The sequence below is a fragment of the Balaenoptera musculus genome, chromosome 8 (genome assembly GCF_009873245.2).
Source record: "Balaenoptera musculus isolate JJ_BM4_2016_0621 chromosome 8, mBalMus1.pri.v3, whole genome shotgun sequence".
Classification (NCBI taxonomy): Eukaryota; Metazoa; Chordata; class Mammalia; order Artiodactyla; family Balaenopteridae; genus Balaenoptera; species Balaenoptera musculus.
Window position 1 is genome coordinate 57,745,660 of NC_045792.1, and position 24,342 is coordinate 57,770,001.

Genomic DNA, 24,342 nt, shown 5'->3' on the forward strand with positions numbered 1-24,342 from the left:
GATGCCTTGTACCTCTCCAATTCTCCCAGGCCCAGGTTCAGACCCAGATTTTGATCTGACACAGGAAAGCCATGTGAGTAAGTGGCAAACCCATGTCAACTGTGGGCCCCTGAGCCCAAACATCCTACAAGGGGTTTGGCCAATAAGGCAGCAAGGCTCTTGAGAAAGTTCCACCACCCTCACATCTCCTTATGTATTGATAACAAAGAACCAGATAGGAATCTTTAAAACCAGTCCCTGAAAAACATCTAAAGGACCTGATTAGAACCCTTTGTAATTATCACCCAGAATACCTTAGAGCAGATAAGAACCTCTGACATTAGTACCAGCAGAAGCCTGAAGCCTCTGGGGCCTGAGAAGACAGGAGCCTTGTGTCATTAACACTCTTAAAACTGCCTGGGCACTTCCAGAACCAGAGAATCTCCCTCAGACCTGGGCACCTGCCCAATGAGCACACTCAAGAGACTCCTGCATAAGTCACTGTCCCTGGCGCTCCTTCAGCCCCACCCCAAAGGCCCCCCACAAAGACTCACCACTTGTGGCTTGCTGCAGCACTTGCTGGCTGGAGCAGGCTCATCTGGAGCCCGGACTGCCTCAGGGGGCTTGGCCTCGGTAGAGGGCGGTGCAATCGGAGTCAAGCAGGGCATATCCACTGGCACTGGGGCAGGGACCTCACTGGAGCGGAGGGTCAGCATGTACTGCTTAGTGACATCCTCAAGAGATGGTGCCTGCAACGTGGGGTGGGCTTGGGCAGGGAAGCCCACGGGCTCTGGTACAGCCACAGGGGGACCAACGGAAGTCGGTGGCTCAGGCACCATGATAGGCGTGAAGGTGGACGGCACACTGGCATGACGAACGTGTTTGGAGGAGGGTCGGGCCCGAGACAGGCTGCCAGCCTGGTCCTGATTGCCCTCCTCTCTCGGTAGCTCCTGATGACTGCTCCGAGCTGGGCGCTTCTTGGAACCACGGCGGATGAGCCGTGGGGACAGAACGTCAGCCAGTTTTGGGTCAAGGTGGAAGTCACGGTGGGCAGTGGAGGAAGCAGGCGGGGCCTCAGGTAGGGCCCTCTCAGACTGTGCCCGGCCCCTGGCAGGACTGGGCTCTTCTGGTTCTGCCCGCTGCTCTGTGAGGATGGGCTCACTGCTGGACGGAGGCAGCATGGGCTCGACCTCTCTGATGGGCTCCCCTCCAGGGCCCTCGAATCCAGGCCCAGCCAGCTCCCCACGGCGGCTGGGGTCACTCAGAGATTTCTTCTTGGGGGCTTTGCCAGCAACCCTGTCATCCACCACACACCCTAAGGCACCAGGCCCCTGAACAATGCTCTGAATGACCTCTTGGTATCCCTTGCTCTCTTCACTGCCCACAGACCAGTCACTGTGGCCGCTGGTCAAGCCCTCGTCCACAGCTGGGGCTGCTGGAAGCCCTGTCTTGGGGCTCAGCGAGCCCAGGAGGTTGCTATCCACGGAGAACCCGGAGGGCTCTTCAGAGGTGGCAGCCCGGTGGCGCTGTGGGATTGGGTCACTCAGAGATCGGTAGGCCTCACCTGCCTCCCCATTGCTCAGTTCAGTCCCACCAGGGCCTGAAGGTGGGACTTTGCGTCTCCGGCGGAGGGCACCTGGTGTGGGAGGGGTATCAGAGGACACCAGGGCCCACCCTCCCAGACTGTCTTCAGCCCCAGGGCCATGGTGGTTGGTCTGGGCTGAGGATGAGGAAAGGGGTCGCCACACCCCTGCGGTACCCAGGCTGCAAAATGCTGAAACAGGAGGCTCAGGGTCTGCCCCAATACCCTCATCTGTCAGACTAGACTCAGGGCCGGAGAGCTCTTCCTGGGACCGCTGCCCTCGGATTACGTCTCCTGCCCAGTCAGGACTTCCAGGGAGGACATCACTTCCATCATCCTGCTGGACACCCATGCGTTGGATCTTCTCAAAAACCTGACGGGCCTCTTGAACATACTGATCTTGGACGACGAGGGGCAGTGGATCCTCCTCAGCACCTGGGCCTGCCAGCAGGAGTTCAGATGAGCTGGGCTTCAGGGCACTGGTGCGGAGTAGGCAGCGGGCCATGGGCTTCTCAGAGCAAGTAAATGACTTTGCCCTTCGAAGGGTGGCCGTCAAGTCCTTCAGTGTGGGGCGAGCGCCAGGTGATGCTGGGGCTGGGGAGGGCACGGGCTCAAGTTGCCCCACAGAGCCACCTGCTGATGGTGAATCTCTGCCATCTAAGGGGCTGCTCCCAAGGTCCTCATGTCGCCCACCAGGCTTTCGGACCCTCAGCTCTGAAAGGTCTGAACGCAGGAAACTGAGTAGTGTCAGGGTCTCTGAGGCAATATCTGGATTCGACAGGGACTTCCGTTGCCGGCTCTTGTCCAGCTCCAATCCTCCGTCCCTCAACGCTCTCGTGGTGCCCACAGGTCCCTTGGCGCGGGTTCGAGCCTGGGGCCTTAGAAGCCCTTCCCCAGCTCCAAAGCTAGGGGAGCGATACACGCCCCAGCTCCCAGAGCCCCGGCTAGCCCACAGGTCCTCATCTTTGAGAGTCTCTGTGCTGGAATAACGGCTGCTACCACGGGAGCCTGCTGGGCTGGCCAGATACGTGGGAAAGCTCACCTTGGCCACGCGGAAAGTTCCCCCCCCAGTGTCTGACAAGGGCCGAAGTCCTTCTTGGGGACCTGGTACACAAGGAGAAGAGCCAGTACCCCACTCCTGGGGTCCTTCCTCGCTAGGGGCTCTTGGAGATGTTGGGGGATCGGGGCTCCTGGCTCCCCTTGCTGAGTCCATGCTGCCCAGATTTAACCCATAACTGTCCGGCCTACAGTCCTTATCCAGGAGGGAGCTTCTAGGCCTGGGCCCCGGCTTCCCTCCCCAGCAGTGGCCGCCCTCACCGTCTTGGTCCTCGTCACTACCTGAGGAGTGGCCGCCGTGGTAGGCCGGACTCTGCGCCCCGGGCTGCGGCGGCGGCGGGCCCTCCTCTTCCTCCTCGCTGGAGCTGGCAGTCCGACTGCTGCTGACAGGATAGGAGGAAACGATGGAGGAGGAGGAGGAGCGGGAGGCCCGGGCCCAGGCCTGCGGTTGGGAGAAGCTATGCCAAGAATGTAAACCATCCGCCGGACGCTGCGCTCGCTCCTGTTGCTGCTGCCGCCGCCTCCTCCCCTCGGTCCCTGGGCCCGGCAGCGGCCGCGCCGAACGCAGGCCCGCCAGGGGGAAGCATGTCCGAGGAGGTGGCGTCGGTGGCTGCCGGGGTTCCCGGGTCGTGGGCTCCCGGGTCGTGGGCTCCCACGCGGCACCGTCGGGGCTGGGCGTCCCCGAAGCCTCAGAGTCGGCACTCGGCCGCCTGGATCCAGGGCCACCGAAGAGCTTGCGCATCTCGGTGACGCTGGGCCAGGCCCCGCGCGCGGCTCCCTCCGCCGCTTCTTCCGCGGCCCCGGGAGAAACGCCCCCGTCTCGGGCCCCAGTGGCGTTGTCGTCCAGATGCTGCGCGTCGAAGCGCCTGGAGAGCTGGCGCACCGACGGCGAGAGGCTACGGAGCGGGCGCGGCTGCGCGGGGGCGGCCGGGGGCCCAGACGCCAGCTTGGACACGCGCCGGGAGGGCTGGCCCGGGACGTCCGAGGCCGGCCGGCACGAGGCGCGGCGCCGCAGCCCGGAGGTGTCCGTTGCCTCCTCCCTCGGCCCTGGCCCGCCGCTCCAGCGCTCTAGCAGCTTGAACGAGACGCTGCGATAAAGCTGGGGCCGGGGCGCCCCGTCCGCCATGGTGGCGGCACTCACTCTGGGGGGGCTGGCCTCGGGGAGCCGCGGCCAACCCCCCCTGCGCCCCCGCCCCAAAGGAGCGCAGCGGCCGGGGTCCGAAGGCCTGGGTCCCGCAGCCGCAGTGCGAGGCGGTTAGCGGGGAAAGGGTGCAGGGACCGGAGCACAGGTTTATCTGCTGCGGCTCAAGTTTCTGCGCCCGCGGGCCGCATCGGCTCCATCCCGCGCGACCCCTCCCGCCTCAGAGTCGACTCCCGGGCCCAGCCCCCGCCTCTCCCGGTGCGACCCGGAGCATCGCGGCCCGACCCGGTACTGGCTGGATCCCAGCGCTCCGTTCCTCGGCTCTGCGCCCGCCCGCCAGCCGGCCTGCCTGCCTCCCCTCGCGCTCCCGCTCCCGCTTCCTCCCTCTAGGCTGCCTGCTCCTCGCTCCCTTTTGTTGCAAATAAACTTTGTGGCGGAGGAAAGGGGGTGGGGGGCGGGGCCTCGCGCCCAAAAGAGGGGGTGGGCTCCCGGCGCGCTCTAGTCTGGGAATCGGGAGTGAGGGGGAGGGGAGGGAATCGGGAAGGAGCGGAAGGAGAAATAAGACTGCTTGAGCACAGGCTAACTGAAGCGACCCTCCAGATGAGCCCCTCGGGAGCTCAGCGGGCAGAGCTGCCCCCCATCCCCCCAGCACTCGCTGCAACACGCAAACTCTGAGTGTGGTCGGCTCCGCAGGCGTACAGTCGGGTTGGCGCACCCTCTGCATTCGGGCGGAAATGCCTCCTGCCCAAGGGACCCCAACATGGCAACCTCGTACCCAAAAACTGTCGTACACAACACCGACACTCAGGTACACGCAGAAACACTCTCCCAGCCGAGAGACTCGCCTCCAGGGGGAGCGGTGCGCGCCGCAGACCAACCCGGGCGCTTGCAGCTCCCTGTTCCGCCCCTTCACCCCGCCCAGGCCACGCCTCCTACCAGGTCCTTCGCTGCGAATCCCTCTAACTGCGACTGGGTCCAGCCCCTGGCGCCCCCAAACGCCCCGCCCCTCCCACCTCTGCCGCCAGTCCAGCTCTGACTGTCCCCCCACCCTCCCTAAGCCGCTCCAGGCACCCCCCGACCCTTTGTGACCACGCCCCCACGTTTCCAGCCGCGCGCCTTGTACCCCGCCCCCTCCTTCTCCAGGTCTCTGGGGTACGCGGCTCTAGCGCCGTCTACCGGCCGGATTCGCCCACCCCCGTGGAGCCTTGGACGACTAAAGCTGCACCCGCCACAGAAAAAAAAAAACAAACCCGGAGAGTTGGGAAGACTTCACTTCCTTTACTTCCTTCTAGTCGTTAACTAGTCCCTTCAGGAGCCGTTTCAAACCTATTCCCTTCGCAAAATGCACTGCCCTTCCTTCGACTTCACACACGAAAGGCGCTTTGACGGGAACGCCCTCGATTTACCACTGCCAAACCTACACTCCTACCTGACTCCCATCCGCCCTCCTGTCAGGCAAGGTGTGGGTGGCTTCTACCGCTTCACACCACCCTTGGAGGTAGATCTTATTGCCCCTTCTCTGTGGGTCATGAAGAACTTTGACCAGTGTCAAAGTCAGGAAATGGCAGCTCCTGGTATGACTCAAATTCAGATTTCAGGAGCTTTAAACACCATGCTCCTCCAGAGAGCCTGTGCTGGTTCCAGATCCCTGATGAGCCCCCAGCAATATCCTCCTCCTCCCTGGGCCTGGGATCAGCCTCCCCAGGAACAGCGGACACTCATGTTACCCTTAGCCCAAGAGGACTGTGGCTGGGCCCCATTAGCTAGGAGGCCCTGGGAGCAGGAGGCCCTGGTCCAGATGAACAGGCAGGGCTGGGTGCAGGGCAGGAAGGTAGACACTCAGGGATTGCCTGACTACCGCATGAGACACGGAGGACTCAGCGAGAACCCCAGGGCCCTGCTTGCTGCTTCCCTTGGGTTGTGGGAAATAACTGTAGGGAGAAAGCTCTTCCTCTTTGAGTTGAGACCAGCCTCCAATAAGTCCCTCAACTCAACCTTATCTCCTCTCTGTCTCAAAGGGGCCAGCTATCGTTCACTCTTCAATGGGAAATTGATAACAAGGAAGAGAGCTCTGTCTGGCCTATTGCCTCTCTGCCCTTTCCTTGCTGTGTGACCTTGGGTAAATCCCTGCACTTCCCTGGGCCTCAGCTGCCTCATCTGAAAAGTATGGAGTGGGTTTAAGTTTCCCCAAGGGAAACTCTGACTCTGCCTCTCTCTGACTCTATTTGAAATCAGACTCTTGTCTCTTCTAGGTTGTTTTGGTATGGTGGAGGGGACCCTCATCCTGGAAGTCACTGCTCCCCTCCAATAATAATGATGGCCCCTGCCATCTGAAATTTGTAATTTTCCAAGCTCTGTCACACCTGGTCATTTTCTGTCGTCACGTCACTTCTGGGATAGAGGATAGAGTTTTTTATTCCCAAATCACAGATGGGGAAGCTGATGGAGAGGAGGAGAGACTCAGGTCACAGGCTCCCAGCGCCCTGCAGCTTGGCCTTGAGATGGGCTAGTTGGGGCCTTTGGACCAGGAATCCCCTTGGTGGGGAGGGAGGGTGTTTAAGGACCTACGCTAGGCCTCCACCCAATGGGAAGCCCACCCAATCGGAGATTGGCTTGGCTGCTTACGGTACTTCATGAGTGCTCCCCCCACCAGCCCCTTCTGATTCAGGATGAGACAAAGGCATCTTCTAGGCACAGAGAGGGCCTGGGTGTTTTTAACCCTCAGAATATTCATCTAGAAGGGGTCTGGAAGCACTGGGTGCCAGGGCGGAGAGCAACACCAAGCCGGGCCCAATGCAGGCACCCTTACAGATGTGACAGGTGGCCCTCAGCAAGTTGCTCTTTTCCTTTGGGCCTCAGGCTCCTCACCTATGAAAGGGGAATGAAAACAATAACCCATCTACCCAGTGAGTTGTGGTGACCCAGCAATATCAGGGCTGTAGAATCCCTTGGGGAAATGAAGATAGGAAGATTGTGATGGTCACAGTCAAGGCCAATGATGGGCCTCAGGCACTTAAGAGGGAGAAAGATGAGGAGTGAGAGGACTCCAAGAAGCAATGAGCTCCGGACAGGAGCTGTCTTAGGGGGAGTCTGGCTCCTAACTCCATTCCAAAGTCAAATAGAATTGACCCGAGATTGTCCCCTTTCCTGTATAATTAGGCCTCAAGTGCACAGAATTGGATTATTTGTAACCTTTTGTTCATGACACATTCTCACCAGATAGTTAATTGATTCCCATCAAAAAACAAAACAACTAGGGCCTTTACAATGTTCTGTATCTCATTATATAGTTCTCCCATCACTCATTCTCCTGCTGCTATCCCGCCACCCACGATAACCATCACCTCCTGTGTTCAGCATTCCCTTGCTTTCCTTTTTATATAGTTTTATTGCATCTGTGTATTCCTTCAAAGTATATATTTTCATTTAGTTATTTAAAACTTTATAAAAAGGGCATCTTGCTGTGTACAATTTTTTTGGGATTTCTTTGCACTTGATATACTGCTAAGATTTATCCACTTTGCATGTCGGTATAGTGCATTCTGGCTGTGTGTTAACATTCCAATGTGTGCATATAGCACAATGTATTCATCCACTCTCTCATGGATGGGCATTTGGGTGGTTCCAGCTGTTCGCACTTGTGAACAGTGCAGCTCAGCGTTGTGCATGACTTCACGTGCACATGCGCAGAAGTGCTGGAGCAACAGCTATGCTGTTGTTCAACGTTGGAGAGGCATTGTCAAGCTGGGGTCGAATACCTCTTCTATGTTTTTTGATGATGTGTTTCCTTTTCTGTGAAGTGCCTGTTTGTGTCTCCTGCCCATTCTTCTCTTGGATTATAATACTCTTTTGTACTTTATGAAAATTATGCCCTAACTTTTCCATGCTCCATACCTCTGGGGGCATAGGGAGGGCTAGTAGTATTAACGTTATTTTACAGGTAAGGAAACAGGCTCAGAGAAGTGAAGGGGGCTTGTTCAAAGTCAGAGCCAGAAACAGCCCTTCTGCACTGAGGCCCAAAGACCTCAGCTAAGAAACCTTCTCTTCACCTCAAGCTGCGTCAAGGCTCCCCTGGTCCTCAGCCTCTATTGGTCCCTGACCATTCCAGGAGTTTTTGTCTCCTTAGTGACACCTTCCTTGTCCCCTGGCCCTCTTTATGTTCTTCTGAGCTCTCCTGCCTGGTTGTAATGATCCAGATATGTATGTGTTTATTTCATTATTGCCATCCTCCATCAGACTAGGAGCTCACTGAGGGCAGGGACCCAATGCTCAGCATGATGCTTAGCATACAGTAGGTGCTCAATAAATGTTGTTTGCTGGATGAACTGTTTCCTTGTCTGCACCCCCAGCCCTTGGATTCTTTCTGAGGGTAGGGCTGGGTCTGAGCTGGAGGGAGGAGCCAGCAGCATCCTTGCTAGGACAGATCCAATGCCCCTGGGCTTTTCCCGCTTGGCATGGAAGTCTCCTGAGACAAACCCTGGTTCCCGACTCTCTGGCTCCCCCATCTTGGCCTTGCCCCTCTGGCTCCCTGTCCTCAACCTCCAGCAGCCAACACTCACGGGTTTCCTGTCTTGGAAGCTCCTTCCCTGGGCCTGGCCTCCTTTGGAATCTTCCTCTCTCTCTTCTTCCCCACCCAGCATCTCCACTTCCTCCCCTCCAGCTGCTCCTTGACTCACCTGCCTCCACTGCGCCATCATGCCACCATCATTCCGAAACCCCAGGCTTTGACCCTCTACCTCTCTGGCTCCTCCTTCTCCCCAGCACCCTGATGCTAGAGTTCCCAGGACTCTGTCCAGGCCCTCTCTTCTTACTCTCTTCCTCAGGAAGCCCATCCACTCCCTCAGCCTCAGGCCAAAAGTGGGATGACCACTCCCCAGCCTTTGCCACTCTTCTAAGAAGCCTTCCTGGTGTCTCCAGACCCTGTTGACTCCTAGCTCCTACTTAGGTGGAGGCCTCAGCCTCCCGCACCAGGCTGGACCTTGTCCCCCTCCCAGTCCAGGACACTGCCTGGCCTCCACCGAGGTCCACCATCTCAGTAGGCATACTGAGTAAAGGGATTAGATTTGGCTGTGGGTAACAAAGGCCTGAAAAACTGGTGGCTTAAAAAAGATAGACATTTATTTCTCTCTCACGCAAAAGTCTGGATTTAGGTGGCCCCAAACTGGAATGGTCAGAAACGCAAGCTGCTTCTCATGTTCCAAGATGGTGCTCCAGCTGTGACGTCACAATGTAAGCAACAAGAAGGGAAGGGAGGCCAGACACCACCTGTCTCTTAAAGACATTCCCTCCTCCCATATTAAACTGCCTTAGGGCATTTGGCTTATATCCCATGGACCAGGAGTAATTTATCTGGCCATACCTAGCTGCAAGAGAGGCTAGGAAATGAAGTTTTCATCCTAGGAGACTGTGCCTAGCTAAAAGAGAATTGACATTGGTTGGCACAACTTCCTAGGGGTCCCCAGTTACTAGGACTGGGTGGGGCATGTGGGCACTTGGAAGTCAGGTGAAGAAAGGAAAGGGGAGGGAAGGGAGGGTGAAGCAGGGGAGGATCTAGTATTTGGGTTAGAGAAAGGCTGTGTGACCTTAGTAAGTCAGTTCCCACATCCGGGTCTCAGCTTCCCCATTATAAGGTATTATAAGGATTAAATGAGAAAATGAGTATACCACACGTTGCATGGTTCCCGGAATCCACAGAGCCCGGCCAATGGCCACTACTGTCCTTGCGGCTCCCCAGTGCTTCCCTGGCCGGCAGCCTTTTCCTCTCTAGCCCTGCTAACTCTCCAGCTTCATATCAGGCCACAGCTCCGCCTATCCTTCCTCCATGCCTTTGTTTGTGCTGTTCCCTGCACCAGGGAACACCCTTACCCTTTTTCTTTCAGTGTAATTACATCTACCCTTTAAGACCCAGCTGCACCGCTCCTTCCCCCAGGAAGTCTTCCGCAACCCCTTTGGTCCCTCCTGCCCCTCACCACACTCCACCCCTGTCTGTGTCGTCTCTGTCCCCGCTAGCAAGCAGTCCTTCCCAGAGTAAGCCCCCCACCACCACCACCTGCCCTGCCCTGCCCCTCCATCACCGAGAGTGCTCTGGGTTAAAGTGAGAAGGGAGAAGGGCGGTGGGGAAGAGGAAAAGAACAAAAGGAGGGGGAAGGGAAGGAGGAATTCAAGCCTCCCAAATGGTGTTTGGAATCCCTCCCTGGTCCTGGCATGTAATAAATGATTTTTCCTTCTTATAGGAACAGATGGGGCTCATGGATTATGGCTCTTATTCTCAAAAAAGTGTGCTGAATTTTTTTTTTCTTAAAAGACTAGCTGCCTCCTAGCTAAAGGAGAAAGAAAAACCCTTGCAATCTCCCCTGCTTAAAGCTCCTTGTTTAGAAACCTCCTATGCCTATTCCTAGAGACAGACCCTAGAGAAACTTGTGTGAGCAAAAGGCGAAACCATTATAACAGTAACATTCATTGCATGCCTACTATGTTCCAGGCGTTGTTCTAAGTGCTTTGCACATATTAATTAATTTAATCCTCACCACAACTTTACAAAATAGGTACCATTATTACTCCCACTTTACAGTTATGGAAGTTAAGGTATGAAGAAGTTAAATAACTTCCCCAGAGTAACACAGCTAGTAAATGATAGACCCAGGATACACACCCAGGTGATCTGGCTCTGGGGTCTGAAACTTTTATGCTATTCTGCCTTGCAAGGGAAGCTGGGAATGGAATTTACCTGTGGCCCACAATTTCCACTCTTGGAAAAGTAACCAAGGGGTCACAGTTCTTGGCATCCTGCTGGGACAGTCATCTGGGACTCGCTGCCACGCTCAGCCTGGGCCGTTGGCGGAGGCCCTCTGCCTTCTGCTCCCCCATCTCTTACTCCCCCGTGACAGGCAGCTGAAGAGCCTGGTCTCAGATGCAAGATGGGTAACACCTGGACTGCTTGGCACAGCATTGCACTATATGGGGACTAAGAACCAGTCTCTGTCTTCTGATGTCCCCACACATCTGTCTCACTGTGACCCAAAGAATCAAATTGCCTTCTGTCCAAATTGTCAGCCTCTCCAGCAAGGACACTTTCAATGGATCCCCAAGATGGGTTGGGGCCTGGTTTTCCCCCTTCCTCCCCAGCTGCAAGCACACCTCAGACATAACTGTGGAGTTTAACTCCTGCAGAGCCCTTCTGTAAAGGTCCCCTTGGCTGAACAGCCTTGGAGATTAGGCAGGGCTAAAAGAAAAATACTGAAGAAGTTGTACAGTCCTTCCCCTCCTTGCTTTGTCCCTCTGCCCTTTCCTCTCCCCGCTCTAACCTTCTAAGGTGGAAGACTCCCTTTGCCATGGCTGGTTCTGCCGGTACTGGGTCTGTGTGACATACTAGCAGCCATGGGCTGGCCAGATGGTTCCACAGGAGGAAAACAGATCTGGGAGGAGGGAATAAGGAATGGAGGAGTAGTGAGCGGGGATGGGGTGGGGTTGTGTGTGGAGATGAGGACAAGGAGCAGAGAGGATGAGGAGCGGCGGCAGAGGAGTACCAAGTGAATGAATGGAACATAGCACATCCCCCAGAGATCTCATATTCATCCCTCAAAACCCAGCTCAAATGGCCCTTCCCAGAAGCTCTCACTTCCCCTTCCCACCTTCTCTTACTCCCTTTATTGGTGACTCCAAAGTATGCAGCATACTCCTCAGTTACAGTACATGTCGTACTATATCTTTGTGAGCAGCTTAACTCTCTCCCCAACTCTCCATGGCTTCTTGAGACCTTCTGGAGAACCAGGTCCAGGCTTGTCTCTCTGTACCCACAGGGCCTGGTTCAGAAAAAGGGCTTAATAAATAGTTGTTGGTGAAGTTTTGGGGTCTGTGGGGGGTCTCACTCTATGCCCAGCTGAGCTAAGCTCTAATTCTTTGCATGGTTTGGGGCTGGTGGAGCTTCTGGTGTCCCAGCCACAGTGGCAGACACAATGGTTGCCCAGACCCCACTTGTCCTGCCCCAGTGGACTCAGCGACCCTGTCGCTGCCACTTGGCTGTGAGTTTCTGTAGCAGCTCGTGTGGCCGCTGGCGGAACTTCTTCTGGGTGAAGTAGAAGAGGATGGGGTCCAGCACACTGTTGGCACTGGCGAAGGGCCGCGTGCCCTTGTAGGCAGCCGCGAAGGCCTCCAGCACAGGGCAGGGGAGGCCGGGCGTAGAGCGCACTGCCAGGTAGGCTGTCTTGGTGATGTGGAAAGGCAGGAAGCTGATGGCAAAGGCAGCTGCCACCACCACAGCCATGCGGGCTGCCTTGCCACGCCGCTCCCGGGCCACAGGCCCTGCTGGGCCGTCCTGGCGGCACAGACGACGGGCCAGGCAGCAGTAGCAGGCCAGCAGGGCAACAAAGGGCAGCAGGAAGCCGATGACTGTGAGGGCCATGCCATAGGGCATGTAGTGGGTGGCCAGGGCAGGTGGGCTCAGGTCATAGCAGACCGTGCGGTTACGCTGGATGCCTGTGGCAGCAAAGAGGGCTGTGGGCAGGCACTGGGTCGTCACGGCCAGCCATACAGCCCCACACACTAGCCAGGCAGCCCGGCGGCCCCCACGCTTGTGCCAGGGGGCCAGAGGGTGGCAGATGCCTAGGTAACGCTGGAAGCTGATGCAGGTAAGAAACAGGATGCTGCCGTGTAGGTTGGCATAGAAGAGGAAGCGGACCAGGCGGCAGGCGAGGTCTCCGAAGGGCCAGTGGTCACCTTGGGCATAGTTGTAGATGAGCAGGGGCAGGGAGCAGGCATACAGCAGGTCCGCCAGGGCCAAGTTCAGGGTGTACACGGCCGTGCGGGTCAGGGCCCGGCGGGATGTGCAAATCTGGGCAATGACGCAGGCGTTCAGTGGCAGGCCGGCTGCCAGCACCACCGAGTACACAGGTGGCAGCAGTAGCCGCTTGAAGTTCTCTTGGTAGACGCAGGTGGTGGGCGGCAAGCCCAGGGCCTGGCCTGTGTCATTGTCCCATTCCATGGCTGTTCAACTGGACTTCCTACATCCAGAAATGCTGGGGAAGCAACATACAATCTGTCAGTGGCCATACTCATTGACCACCCAGTAGGCCCCTGTCCCTCTCTGGGCCTTGATCTCCCCACCTGAACCATCTCTGATACTCACCACCCCACGGAAGCCCTCCACAGCCCTCACTTTAAGGAAACCTGGAATACAATAAAGCTCAAGCTTGGGAGAAATCCAATTCACTTTCTTGCTGTAATATTCATTTCCTACCAACCTTCTTGGTGAATTTCTATTCATCCTTCAAAACCCTAGTCAAATGTCTCCTCTGTAAGTGAAGATTGACAGACTTTGGTTTGAATCCCAACTCTGCTACTTACTAGCTATGTGAACTTGGGCAAGTGATATGATGTACCTTATCTGAGTCTCAGTTTTCCCATCTGAAAAATGGGGGAATGATGCACCCACCTGTCAGGATGTCATGAGGTTAAAGGCACTAAATCATGCTATGCAGGGCTTCCCTGGGCTCCCTGGAGTTTGGAGATTGTGGTCATGGTGGGCCTGCTTGTCTATCTCTTCCCCACAGACTGCGAAGCTCCTGAGGAGAAGTGCCAGGTCTGGTGCCTCTCTGTGTCTGAGAGCCCAAACTGGGGCCCAGGGCAGGGAAGGCCCTGGTAATTACTTAATCAGCATGAGCAGAATGTCCACACTTCTGAGCTAAGGACAGTGCCCACCTCCTCAGCCTGGACTCCACCTTCCAAAGCCATGGTCATTCTTTTGGCTGCAGTCTTCCTATCTGTAAAATGGGGGAAGGAGGTGATTTAGGAGTTCCCTAAATCCTCCCACGGGACTTTTGGCTACAAAGGCGTGTCTGGCTGAGCCACTAGGGCCACAGCGCCTCCTGGTGGCAAGAGTGAAAACCGCTTCCTCCGAAGGCAAATGGCTGAGGGACCAACCAACTCCACAGCTACTTTACAGAGAGGGAAATCCAGGCACAGTGAGGGGCACTGACCGCTCAATCTTAGTGAGTTAGAAGCAGAGCCAGAACCAGAACCCAACTGACTGACTAAGAGGAGGCAACTTAGTGTGACCCATGGACATGAAATATAGAGGTTATAATTCTAGCTTCAGAGCTAGGCAGGCCAGGTTCAAATGCTGGCTCCCCTACTTCTATGCTGTCCTACAAAGGGGAGGTTGCTTGCCTTTTCTGAGCCTGTGTCCTTATCAGTAAAACTGTCATAGACCTGATATTCGGTAGGTGCTTAATAAATGCCATGCCATGCCATTGTATCCTACACCTTATCTGTCCACTCATCCCTCCAAGCTAGGTTTTGGGGGAGCCAGCAGCACAAATGCCTCAAGAGTTTCCCTGGTGGGATCAGTCTGACTTATTGATACTCACCTCCCAACTGGCATTTCCATATTTACTGGTGTCCAGAGAGAATTCACAACTTAAATCCAATGGTCCTGTAAGGGAAAGCCTTTGGGATAGTGAGTCAAATCACCCCCTCTCCCTATTTTACAGATGGGAAAAACTGAGGCCCAGAAAAAAACATGAAGTCCTGCAAATGCACTCAGAAGGTGACAGAGGGTTGAAGCTGAGTATAAGGGCTCTGGTCCAGATGCCCATGTTCAAATCCCAGCTCTGCCACATGTAAGCTGTGCGGCCTTAGGCCCATTACTGAACCCCCGTGCTCGGCTTCCACACCTATAAAATGGTATAATATAGTACCTGCCTCATAGGGTTGTTGTGAGGATCAGTGCCTAGCACAGGGCAAGGTGAGCTATTTGTTTTTTCTTTTTTTTAATTGGAGTATAGTTGATTTACAATGTTGTGCTAGTTTCAGGGGTACAGCAAAGCGAATCAGTTGTACATATACATATATCCACTCTTTTTTTAGATTCTATTCCCATATAGGCCATTATAGAGTATTGAGTAGAGTTCCCTGTGCTATACAGTAGGTTCTTATTATCTATTTTACATATAGTAGTGTGTATATGTCAATCCCAATCTCCCAATTTATTCCTCCCCCACCCCTTACCCCCTGGTACAAGGTGAGCTATTCTTAATGTGAATATACCTGCTAAATAAAGTTATGAGATTTTTAAAAGTTAATTAGAGCAAAACGTAACTCCTCAAACTAATTTCTCCCAACTTAAAATTTGATTTTGATGAAAATATTTTACCCAGATTCGGGGCAACTGCAAAATGATGATGTTTGGATTCTCTAGTCTGTATCCCACATGCTACATCACCTTTAATTATCAAAGATTCTTCCTGGGGCTACAGTCCGTGTGCTAGGAGTGCTGGGCACCCAGCTAAGCAGTTAAGCATGAGGTAGAGGCCAGAGGAGGAAGCATGGCAGTCCCCCCATTGTCACCAAGAAGCCAAGATTAGTACAGGCAAGAGAAAGTTCATTCATTCATCTCTTCATTTGTTTGTTCCAGCCATTCTTTCATTCATGCATTCATTCTTTGTTTTCACATGCCAGACATTTAATGGGTACTCACTGCTTGCTCATTGCATGTGGCACAGTGTACAGATGTAGATGTAGGTAGATACATATACAGATATATGCATACACATACACATATTCATATACATATACATATGCTAGTCTGAGGCGGGAGACCAGTGTGAGCCACAGGATGGAAGAAACTTTTCAGAGGAGGATGAAGGATGGAGCAAGTCCCTGGTGGTTGAGGAAGATTTCCATGGATGGAGAGGGGTGTGAGGCCCCCTGGGGTATCCCCAGGTAGGGAGGAAGAGGGCGCAGGCAGGGCCTGAGAGGAGAGCAGCACACTAGGACAGAAGGTTATGGTGAGGAGGGAGAGCAGGTAGAAGGAGCTGTGCTGTGCCTCCCCTCTTTGGGGAGTTCTGTCGCCCTTGGACACCACCCCGAGAGAGAGCCCTCTGCCTCAGGTGACTGCAGTTTCCAGGTGTTTTCTGCCTCTCACTCCCTGGCGAGAGTGGTCCTCTCGGAAGGAGGCAGGGGCTGCTCTAGGGGATCCAGGCAAGCCTTCAGGTCTGCTCCAGGAAAGGTCACACTGGCTTCCTGATCCACTCGCCTTCTGAGGACCTAGGAGTGGTGAGTTGTTCTCCCACTTCCCGGCAAGAGCTGGTCCCCAGGGAGGGCTCGCGTGGTCCCTGCCTCTGGGCAGCAGCTGACGTTGACTCCTTCGAGTTCTCACATCTGTCACTCACTCTTGGGCCCTGTGCCCTGGACCAGCTCAGACCCCAGCCTCTTCCTGGGCTCCAGCTGCCCTGCCTGCGGTGGAGGGCTTTCTAGCAGGTGGCTCTGACTACATCCTTCCCTGTATCCCTCCGCCCTTTGAAGAAAAGCTCAAACTCTTGTCCTGACAGTCAAGCTCCCTGCCGAGCCCTCCAGCCTCATCTGAAGTACCCCAGATGAGGTACTTCACTCTGCCCCTTCCTGTCTTGCCACACTGTTCTCAAGACACCAAGACTGCCACACGGCCATTCATAGCCAGAGATCCAGACTTCCTCTCGGGCTTCCCCATTTTTGCTGTTCCCGTCACACAAAATGCCATTTAACCCATCTCTGTTTGTCAAAACCCTAAGTGTCCATCAAGCTCCAGATCTAATCTTACTTCTGTCTTTTCTGATCCCCCAGTTGGGTGGAGTCCCTTCCTCTCTGCCCACCCCCCAAATCTGTGGACCTCCTTTAGGTCAGCGCTGGACCCAGCCTGCCTGCCCCCCTCCCCTCCCCACCCTGGCCCACGGCCCCCGAGATGTGCCAACACTTACATGCAGCCTCCTGTCCCTGAAGCGCCTTGGCGGCCCCAAGTGTGTTGGGTCAAGGGGAGGCCAGACATGCCCTGAGCCCAGGCTGTAACACCTCTGACAGGGCAGCTTCCTCTGTTTCCCGGCAGGGCTGTCTCCGACTGAAATAGCCCCTGCGGGGGCCAGCCCCTCCCCATCACCCTCAACACCAAAGCCTGGCGGAAACTGCATCTAAGGAGTGAGGAGGCAGAGAAAAGTTCTCCTTCCTGGAAACTTCCCCACCCCAGCAGAAGAAAGCGGGTTATGAGGAGGCAGAGAGAGGTGGGGGAGGACCAGAGGCTCCTGGTCTAAGGCCAGCCCCACAGACCCAGCAGCTTCCTTTCTCCTCAGCCCTCTCTGTCTACCCGTCTGTCAAATGGGTAGTTTGGTGATTAAAGAACTGTTGGTCTCTCTTTAGCTATAATACCCAGAGCCGTTTTCCTAGTCACTCCTCCATCCATCCCTCCTTTCTTCATCCACTCAATAGCTCATTCACTGACCCGTCCATCCCTCTCTGTGGCAATCCACTTATGCACTCACTTATTCAGCCACCTTCTCCCTCCCTCCTTCCCTCTCTCCTTTTTTCCACAAGTGCAATCTTCCCACATTTCCCTGTTTAGCAGTCACTGTTCCCTTGGACACTGCAGGCCCAGAGCTCCCTGGGAGTGAGGGGCATGGGTTGTGGGGATAGAGGTGATGCCTGAGCACTCACCTGGGTGCATTCTCCCTGCTTGTGCCAAGCCCTTCCCAGGCCCCTCCTCACCACCGAACCAGGACTCAGAGCTGTTAGGACAACCAGAGGAGGAGATGTGGCTCCTTGCTGTCCCAAGGGGGACAGCTCCAGTGGTGGAGATAGTATTCAGGGGGTGACCTGGAGGAGGTGGGCTTTCATTTGGAGTAGCTGAGGCAAATAGGGACAGAATGGTACAGGAAAAGATCACTGCCCAGGGAGTTTGAGGCCCAGGTTCTTGTTCTACCTTGGTACCTACTCACTTTGTGACTCTGGACAAGCCCCTTCCCCTCTCTGAGTCTCCTCAGTACAGTGTGGTCATACTGGCCACCAGTGTGTTGTGAGGGTGACCTGCCAAAGGGAGGGAGGACTCTTCTTACCTTGTAGGGTGTAAGCACCGATCTCACCCCCAAACCCATTTTACAGACAAGGGGATTGAGGAACCAAGGCGGGGCCAAAAGTTTAGAACAAACTGAGAAAATTCAGGTTTGAACTGCTGGTAAGCGCTTGGTCAGCTGTGCATGGATTGATCACCTACTGCTTATTCAAGTCTGTGCTAGGAGGTCGCTTGTGCCTGCTGAGAGTGTGGACCTCCTGGTCTGATTTGCGCCGTGCTAGGGCTCAGGAGGGCAAGGAGGCCTGGCCTTCAGCCCAGCAGCCAGCTCTCTGCTGGGTTCCCAGGACAACCCCCTGTGGTCACCCCCACCAGGGTGTCTGTCCCAAGAATGGAAGCAAGTCCGAGGACTTGCTGAAGAGGTCAGCCGCAGCGTAGGGCTTGGGTCTCAGTTCCTGCCATCTGGATGGGGCCCTGAAGGGAGAGCTCAGGTCTTAGGGGGTCATGGGTACACCTGGAAGGGCTCCTGGAGAAGGCATGTCTGCTGCTGGGCTTTAAAGGGCTGGGGTGACTTGGACACATAAAAAGAATGAAGAGGGCATCCCAGGCAGGAGGCACAGAGGTAGGGAATGAGTCTACCCTGTGCGAGAAATGAAGAATAAATATTGCAGCCAGAGCATGGGATGAGTTGTACGAAGAGGGGACAAGATGGGAAGCCTGATGGGGGTGGCCTGTCATAAAACCTCAAGCAGAGCCCAGGTGCCACTGCTTTGCTCCCAAGCCTGCCAGGGCTCCCAGCCCAGCCTCAGCCTTCCCCACCAGACTTTCCAGCCCTTGGACCTATCACATGCTGTTTCCTCTGCCTGGGATGCTCTCACTCACCTTCTCTAAATAATCTCACTTATCCTTCCTTGTAGTTTTCTCATCTGTAAAATGAGAGTAATCATTGGTACCCTACTACATAGGCTGTGGTAAGAATTAACTGAAACCATGTATGTGAGCGGCCCTGGCACACAATAAATACTCAATAAATGGTTTTTTTGTTTGTTTTTTGTTTTTTGCCGCACCGCGCGGCTTGCGGGATCAGGGATTGAACCTGGGCCCTTAGGCAGTGAAAGTGCAGAGTCCTAACCACTAGACCATCAGGGAATTCCCAGACATTTGTTAACTGAATGAATCAATTCCAGGCCCAGCTTTGGGCTCCCTCAGTCCACCCCAATCTCCATTGATTTCTGAGTCCCCAGCACCAGGTGTCATTCATTTAAGTGCCTTCCCTGTGCTGGATGTTTTATCTGTAGTTCTGGGCTGGTAGTGGTTGAGATTATTCTCTCCGTTTTATCCAGGAAGGAACTAAGACTTAGAAAGGCTAGTGAGTTTCCCAAGGTGTGCAAGACTGTTGTCATTTCAACAAGGTCTTCCTCACTCTACAGCCACCTTTCTCATTGTTGCCCCAAACTCCATGCTTAGATGGTCAAGCCAGAGAATTCCCCGGGGAGTGTCTTCCCTGCACTCAGGGCCTTTGGCCATGAGATGGCGCCAGGAGATTGCCCAGGATGGCCAGCCTCGCGCCTTCAGACAGCAGCCCTAAGATGAGGGCTGGGGGCAGTTCTCCACACCGCGGGGTCCTCCCCTCTGTGGCTGGCACTGAGCAACCTCAGGACTGGGTTCCCAACCTCAGTTCCTCCTGACCCACTCCCCAGCCTTTCTCCCATTTATGCCTGGATAAGCTCAAGCCTTGTTCTCAGATCCCTCACCTGGGCTCTCAGGAGCCACTGGGGACATTGGCAGGGCGCAGGGCCAGTGCTGAGCCCTATCTGGCTGAGGAAGAGGCCTGGGGCGTGTCTCCCAGACACCAAGCTTTCACCGTCCATCTCCACTCCAGGCACACCATCGGCGGAAACACTGAAATCCCTCACCCCACAGACAGGACAACCTCTGCCATTTCCTTTTTTCAATTCAGGCAACAGCGCATAGGGTTGGTTTCTGCCTATAGCAGAAGCAATTAAGTTTAGACATAAGGAAAAACTGATAGGGTTTGAAGCTCCTTGGGCTGCTTGGATCCTGTGGTCTCAGGATACCCCTTTAGATGACTCTGCAGCCTCACCCCATCCCAAACCCTGCCCCAAGGCCCTCTTACCTGGAAGGGATGAGGAGGCCTGACTACCAGAGGCAGGAGCTGGAAGTCTGAGTCATTGCCTGCCAGCTGGCCAGGAACCAGCTCAGACCAGGCTGGACATGGGAAGAAACCTCCTAACCTTGGCCTGCCTGCCTTTTGGGTAACAAGACCTGGAAACCCCCTTGTCTGCCCCTTGCTTCTAAGCTTAGCAGCAAGGGCACAGGATGACAGAGATCAAGACCCAGCTTCCTTCCTCTGAGGAGTCAGACAGGCTGGGATCCATCACCAACTTGCTGTGTGACCCAGGGTGAGCCACCTACCCTCTCTGAGCCTGAGGTGCCACCAGATAAATGGCTAGATTCCTGAGACCAGTGCCTCCCAGGCACCCAGGGAACAGGGTGTCCCAGGGAGGCACCCAGGGAACTCCTGGAGGAGTTTTGGTCTCACCTGTGGTGTCAGGCTGGCCACAAAAGCAGGCAAACTTGGCAGGAGGAGGGCACAGGGAAACTTGATTTCTCTTTTCTTTTTCCACTTCCCCTTCTCGCCTCCTGCTCAATAGGAAGGAGTTAAAGCTGGAACTGAAACAGTCATTTTGAGTACAAGGAAGGGGAAGCTGCAGCCTTGGGGAATTTGGGGGTTGAGGCTGCTTCTTATAGTTTTTCTCTGGCTTCCACAGGTTGAGCAAAGAGGAAACTTGCATCTCCTGCGGCTCTACTATGCACAGGCCCCAGTTGCCCATCCGTGAGCTCATGTAATCCCTACCACAATCTGGACAGATGTTTTTATTGTGCAAAAATACTTCACATGGGGGCTTCCCTGGTGGCGCAGTGATTAAGCATCCACCTGCCAATGCAGGGGACACAGGTTTGAGCCCTGGTCCAGGAAGATCCCACATGCCGCAGAGCAACTAAGCCCATGCACCACAACTACTGAGCCTGCGCTCTAGAGCCTGCGAGCCACAACTACTGAGTCCACGTGCCACAACTACTGAAGCCTGCATGCCTAGAGCCATGCTCTGCCACAAGAGAAGCAACCACAATGAGAAGCCCATGCACCGCAGTGAAGAGTAGCCCCCACTTACTGCAAGTAGAGAAAGCCCGTGCGCAGCGACAAAGACCCAGTGCAGCCAAAAATAAAAATAAAAAAATATATATTTATTTTAAAAAAATACTTCACATGCCATATCTCATTTACTCTTCACAGTTACCATTCCCACCTTGCAGATGAGGAAGCTGAGGCCTGGCAAAGTTAGCAAGAGGTTCTCTCTTAGGCATGTGTATAAGGAGGTCTGAGATCACAGTGACCTGGTGGGCACAGGGCTGAGAAGTCACAGGTCAGCCTCGGGGTGAGGAACTGTGGGACAGAGCACAGGGGCCCAGAGAACAGCTGTGACAGGGCAGCTCCTGTCAGCAGGAGAGTCCATAATGGCCAGCTTTCCAAGTCCACGCCCATGGGGCTGTAGCACCTCCCGCCCAGGGTCCTGGGAGATCCCAGGACCTTTCAATAAACCCCCTTCCCTGGAGCTAGTGTGAGAGGGTTCCTTGCCTGGATCCCCAGGCTGTCCCATTTTTTAAATCTCCCCATGGAGGTGTGCCACTTGGATTCCCCTTCAAGACAGACCCTGCTGTTTAGCTGCAAGGAGTACAGTTGGCTGACAGCCTCCATTGGTGCCTTCAAAACCCACCCATCCTCCCAGATAACCAGGCTCCAGTCCGCTGGGGAAGAGATGGCCTGGGTCCAGTTGTCTGTCCTGTCCTGCAGGCCATCATTGTTCCTCTGTCATTTCTCCCACCCAATTCCCAGACCCCCTTCATGATGATGGCCTCCCTTCCTTCCTCTCCTGGAGTCTTTTTTAAAAAAAATTTTTTGGCCATGCTGCATGGCATATGGGATCTTAGTTCCCCGAACTGACCAGGGATCGAAACTGCTCCCCCTGCAGTGGAAGCACGGAGTCTTAACCACCTGACCGCCAGGGAAGTTCCTCTCCTGGAGTCTTGAGGATCTGGTAGTGGTAGGCCTGTGGTGACCTAGGTCTGCCAATGAGACAAGAGTGGGCTCCTCAGGCCCTGTAACTAGCTCAGGGGTGGATGGGCAACCTTCACTAGGTGCCTCAAATTCTGGAGCTTTTGTTGGAACACTGGGAAGGAGACAGGTTTCCCACTGAGTTTGCAAAGCTGGTAGGACGTAAGTCTGGGGCTGCTGCAGCCAGGCTAACTGTCCTACGAACTGAAGATACTACTACCAGGGAGGAGACTGTCCAAAATAAAGCCAAGGGATGGCAGAGGTGAGAGGTGGGAACACACAGGTTCCTGAGAACACCATTGAGCACCTGCTTCCGGCTATACCTGAAGCTTTACCTTTCACTGGACTTTTTGAAGGCATGAGCTAACAAATTCCCTTTTTGCCTCAATCTGTTTGGCCTAGGATTGTCACTTGAAATCAGGAGTCCTGCCTGTAGTCCTGTGCCCCCATTCCTCCTCTTTCCTCTTTCAACAGCCCATCTTTACAGCTTTCGCCTCAGAACCCTAATATCCACGCAGTGGAGGCTGGAACTGGCAATGAACCTGGAGGTCACCAGCAGAGGGGCAGGTGGGGACTGAGGGACTGTCAGGTCAAGCCTGGCTTCCATGGGGCAGCCAGGGAAGCTCCCCAATTCACTTTCCATGGGGAGAGCCCCTCTTCCATCAGCTTCCAGGGTAACCACTGTGTCATCCCAGTAGCTCCTGAGAAGGAAACTAGAAAGCTAGAAATCCAGGGTCTAGTCCTAGATTCATCACCCACTTGCTGTGTGATCCTGGGGCAGTCATTTCACCTCCACAAGCCTCATTTTTCTGAACAACTTCACTGCTACAGTTTCTTGGCTACCCAGCAAGTGCCATCCACTGACGTAAGTGCTTTTGCGGCAGGATCTCTTTCACTCTTAGCCCTGTGTGGTGGCCTGTTTATCCCCATTTTACAGACAAGGAAATGGGCTTCGAGAAGGCTGGTGTCTTGCCCAAGGAGTCAGTGGTGAGCCAGGACTAAGACATGGCTCTGAATAATGATAAAGTCCATGCTCAGGAAGAGAGATGACATTTCCCTACAGGAAAATTGAGGCCAGAGAGATCAGGCGCTTCCCCAAAGTACACAGTAAATCCACCATGCCACCCTGTGTCTCGGGAACACAGTGGCCTGAGACAGGACAAAGGAATGGGGACTGGGAGTCAGGGCAGAAGAGAAGAACAGCCCAAGGGGCAATGTCAGCCAAACTCCCTCCCTTCTCTTTGTTAGGAATTTGGGACAAGGTCTGCTTTCCCTTTGTGGTCCCAGAGACCAGCACAGGCTCCAGCTCCCAAGAGGCACTGGGAAATGTTGAATGAGTGGACCCAGTCTGTAAAGATGAGCCTCAGGGCTCTGTCCTTGGTGCTACCTGGCAAAATAAAATAAAATAAAGCAAATCAAACCTTTGGCTTGGCTGATGACATACAATACGCGTCAGGGGGAGTGAAGGTCGTGGCTACAGGAATAGCACCTCTGAGACTTCTTGTGTCCCCCAGCCCCTGACCCTCAGGAAGGGCAGGCCACCAACACTGCCTGAGTGTTTACCGTGGATTATGGTCCTACCCATTTCAGACAGACACTGAAGCCCCAAAGGTAGGCAACTATGCCCACAGCTCTCACAGGCAAGGTTTAGGTACAGAGAAAATCTCAGAAGACCCCTCACTGCCCACAAAAGGCAGCCCTCTGCCTCCACCCTGCTCTGACCATCTCTGGTAGCTGAGCCCACCTGGCAGACACAAGAGACTCAACTGGACCCTAGAGCCCAGGGGTCAATGACAAGGCTCTGAGTTCTGGACCCTTGGGCCAGAGAGGCCTTAAGAGCATCTGACCCAGAGCTCTCCACAACCCCTCAGAGAAGGGAGGCTCCCTGAAGCCTCTTTGATAGGCTTGTCTGGCCCCTGCTCACATATTTCCCATGACAGGGAGCTCACCCCTTCTCTCTCAGGTCACTGAATTCCACCTTGAGAAAGCTCAGCGAGACATATGCTTTGTCATACCAAGCCCTGAGAGCTGCCCCATCACTGCTTCTGTTCTGCAGTCTAACCTGCCTCTGGGGCCCCAGAGCTTGGCTGCCCTCAACCCCCTAGGACATCCTGCAGAGACTGTCCCATTCATCAGCTGGTCTTCATTCCCATGAGCAAGTCCAGTGCTCATGTCCAGGCCCAGGGAACCTAGTAGTGGAGCCCAGAAACCAGGCATGAGGCCAGGAGGCCATAACCATTTCCAAACCTGAGGACAAAGCACTTTGCCTCCATCCTGTCTCATTCCCTGCCTAGGGGCTGTGAGGGGGGCATGGCCTCTTCCCTCACCTTCAGATGTCAGCCATGTGGCACTGGGGCCCCGTGTGTGGCCAACCCAGTGTGGGAGGAGCAGTGCTTTGTGGGCATCTGAGAGGTGGCCTGGGGGGAAGAGATCAAAGTCAGGGCAGCTGCCAGGCTCAGGGTGTCATGTGGAGGGGTCAGCGGGTGGCCCAGGGGGTCCTGCCACGGAGCACGTTTTTGCGTGTGGAGTGTGTATGAAAAACACAGGACAGACCTCATCTCCTTCAGGTGGTCACTCAAACAACATCTTCTGGGTGAGGCCCTCCCCCTCCACTCTAGTGAAAATTGCAACCTCTC

The 24,342-nt window shown here is 54.8% G+C and overlaps 2 protein-coding genes across 7 annotated transcripts in view; both read right to left on the reverse strand.

The window, feature by feature from the left end:
• The window catches only part of ARHGEF17 (Rho guanine nucleotide exchange factor 17), a 56,798-nt gene extending 52,636 nt beyond the window's left edge, over positions 1-4,162 (reverse strand). For both annotated transcript variants that reach the window (XM_036861232.1, XM_036861231.1), the window contains exon 1: positions 534-4,162. In XM_036861232.1, coding sequence (XP_036717127.1) covers positions 534-3,743 — 3,210 coding nt within the window. In that variant the 5' untranslated portion in view covers positions 3,744-4,162. The remainder of the gene's footprint in view (positions 1-533) is intronic.
• Positions 4,163-8,858: 4,696 nt separating this feature from the next.
• Positions 8,859-24,342, reverse strand: part of P2RY6 (pyrimidinergic receptor P2Y6) — a 29,153-nt gene continuing 13,669 nt past the window's right edge. The window contains exons 2-4 of one of the 5 annotated variants that reach the window (XM_036861992.1): positions 14,123-14,187; positions 13,189-13,516; positions 8,859-12,772 (exon numbers count right to left, since the gene is read on the reverse strand). In XM_036861992.1, coding sequence (XP_036717887.1) covers positions 11,752-12,738 — 987 coding nt within the window. In that variant the 5' untranslated portion in view covers positions 12,739-12,772; positions 13,189-13,516; positions 14,123-14,187 and the 3' untranslated portion in view covers positions 8,859-11,751. Of the gene's footprint in view, positions 12,773-12,882; positions 12,913-13,188; positions 13,517-14,122; positions 14,406-24,342 lie in introns of those variants that run through there. The other 4 variants (XM_036861991.1, XM_036861993.1, XM_036861996.1 and 1 more) reach the window with 4 other exon arrangements.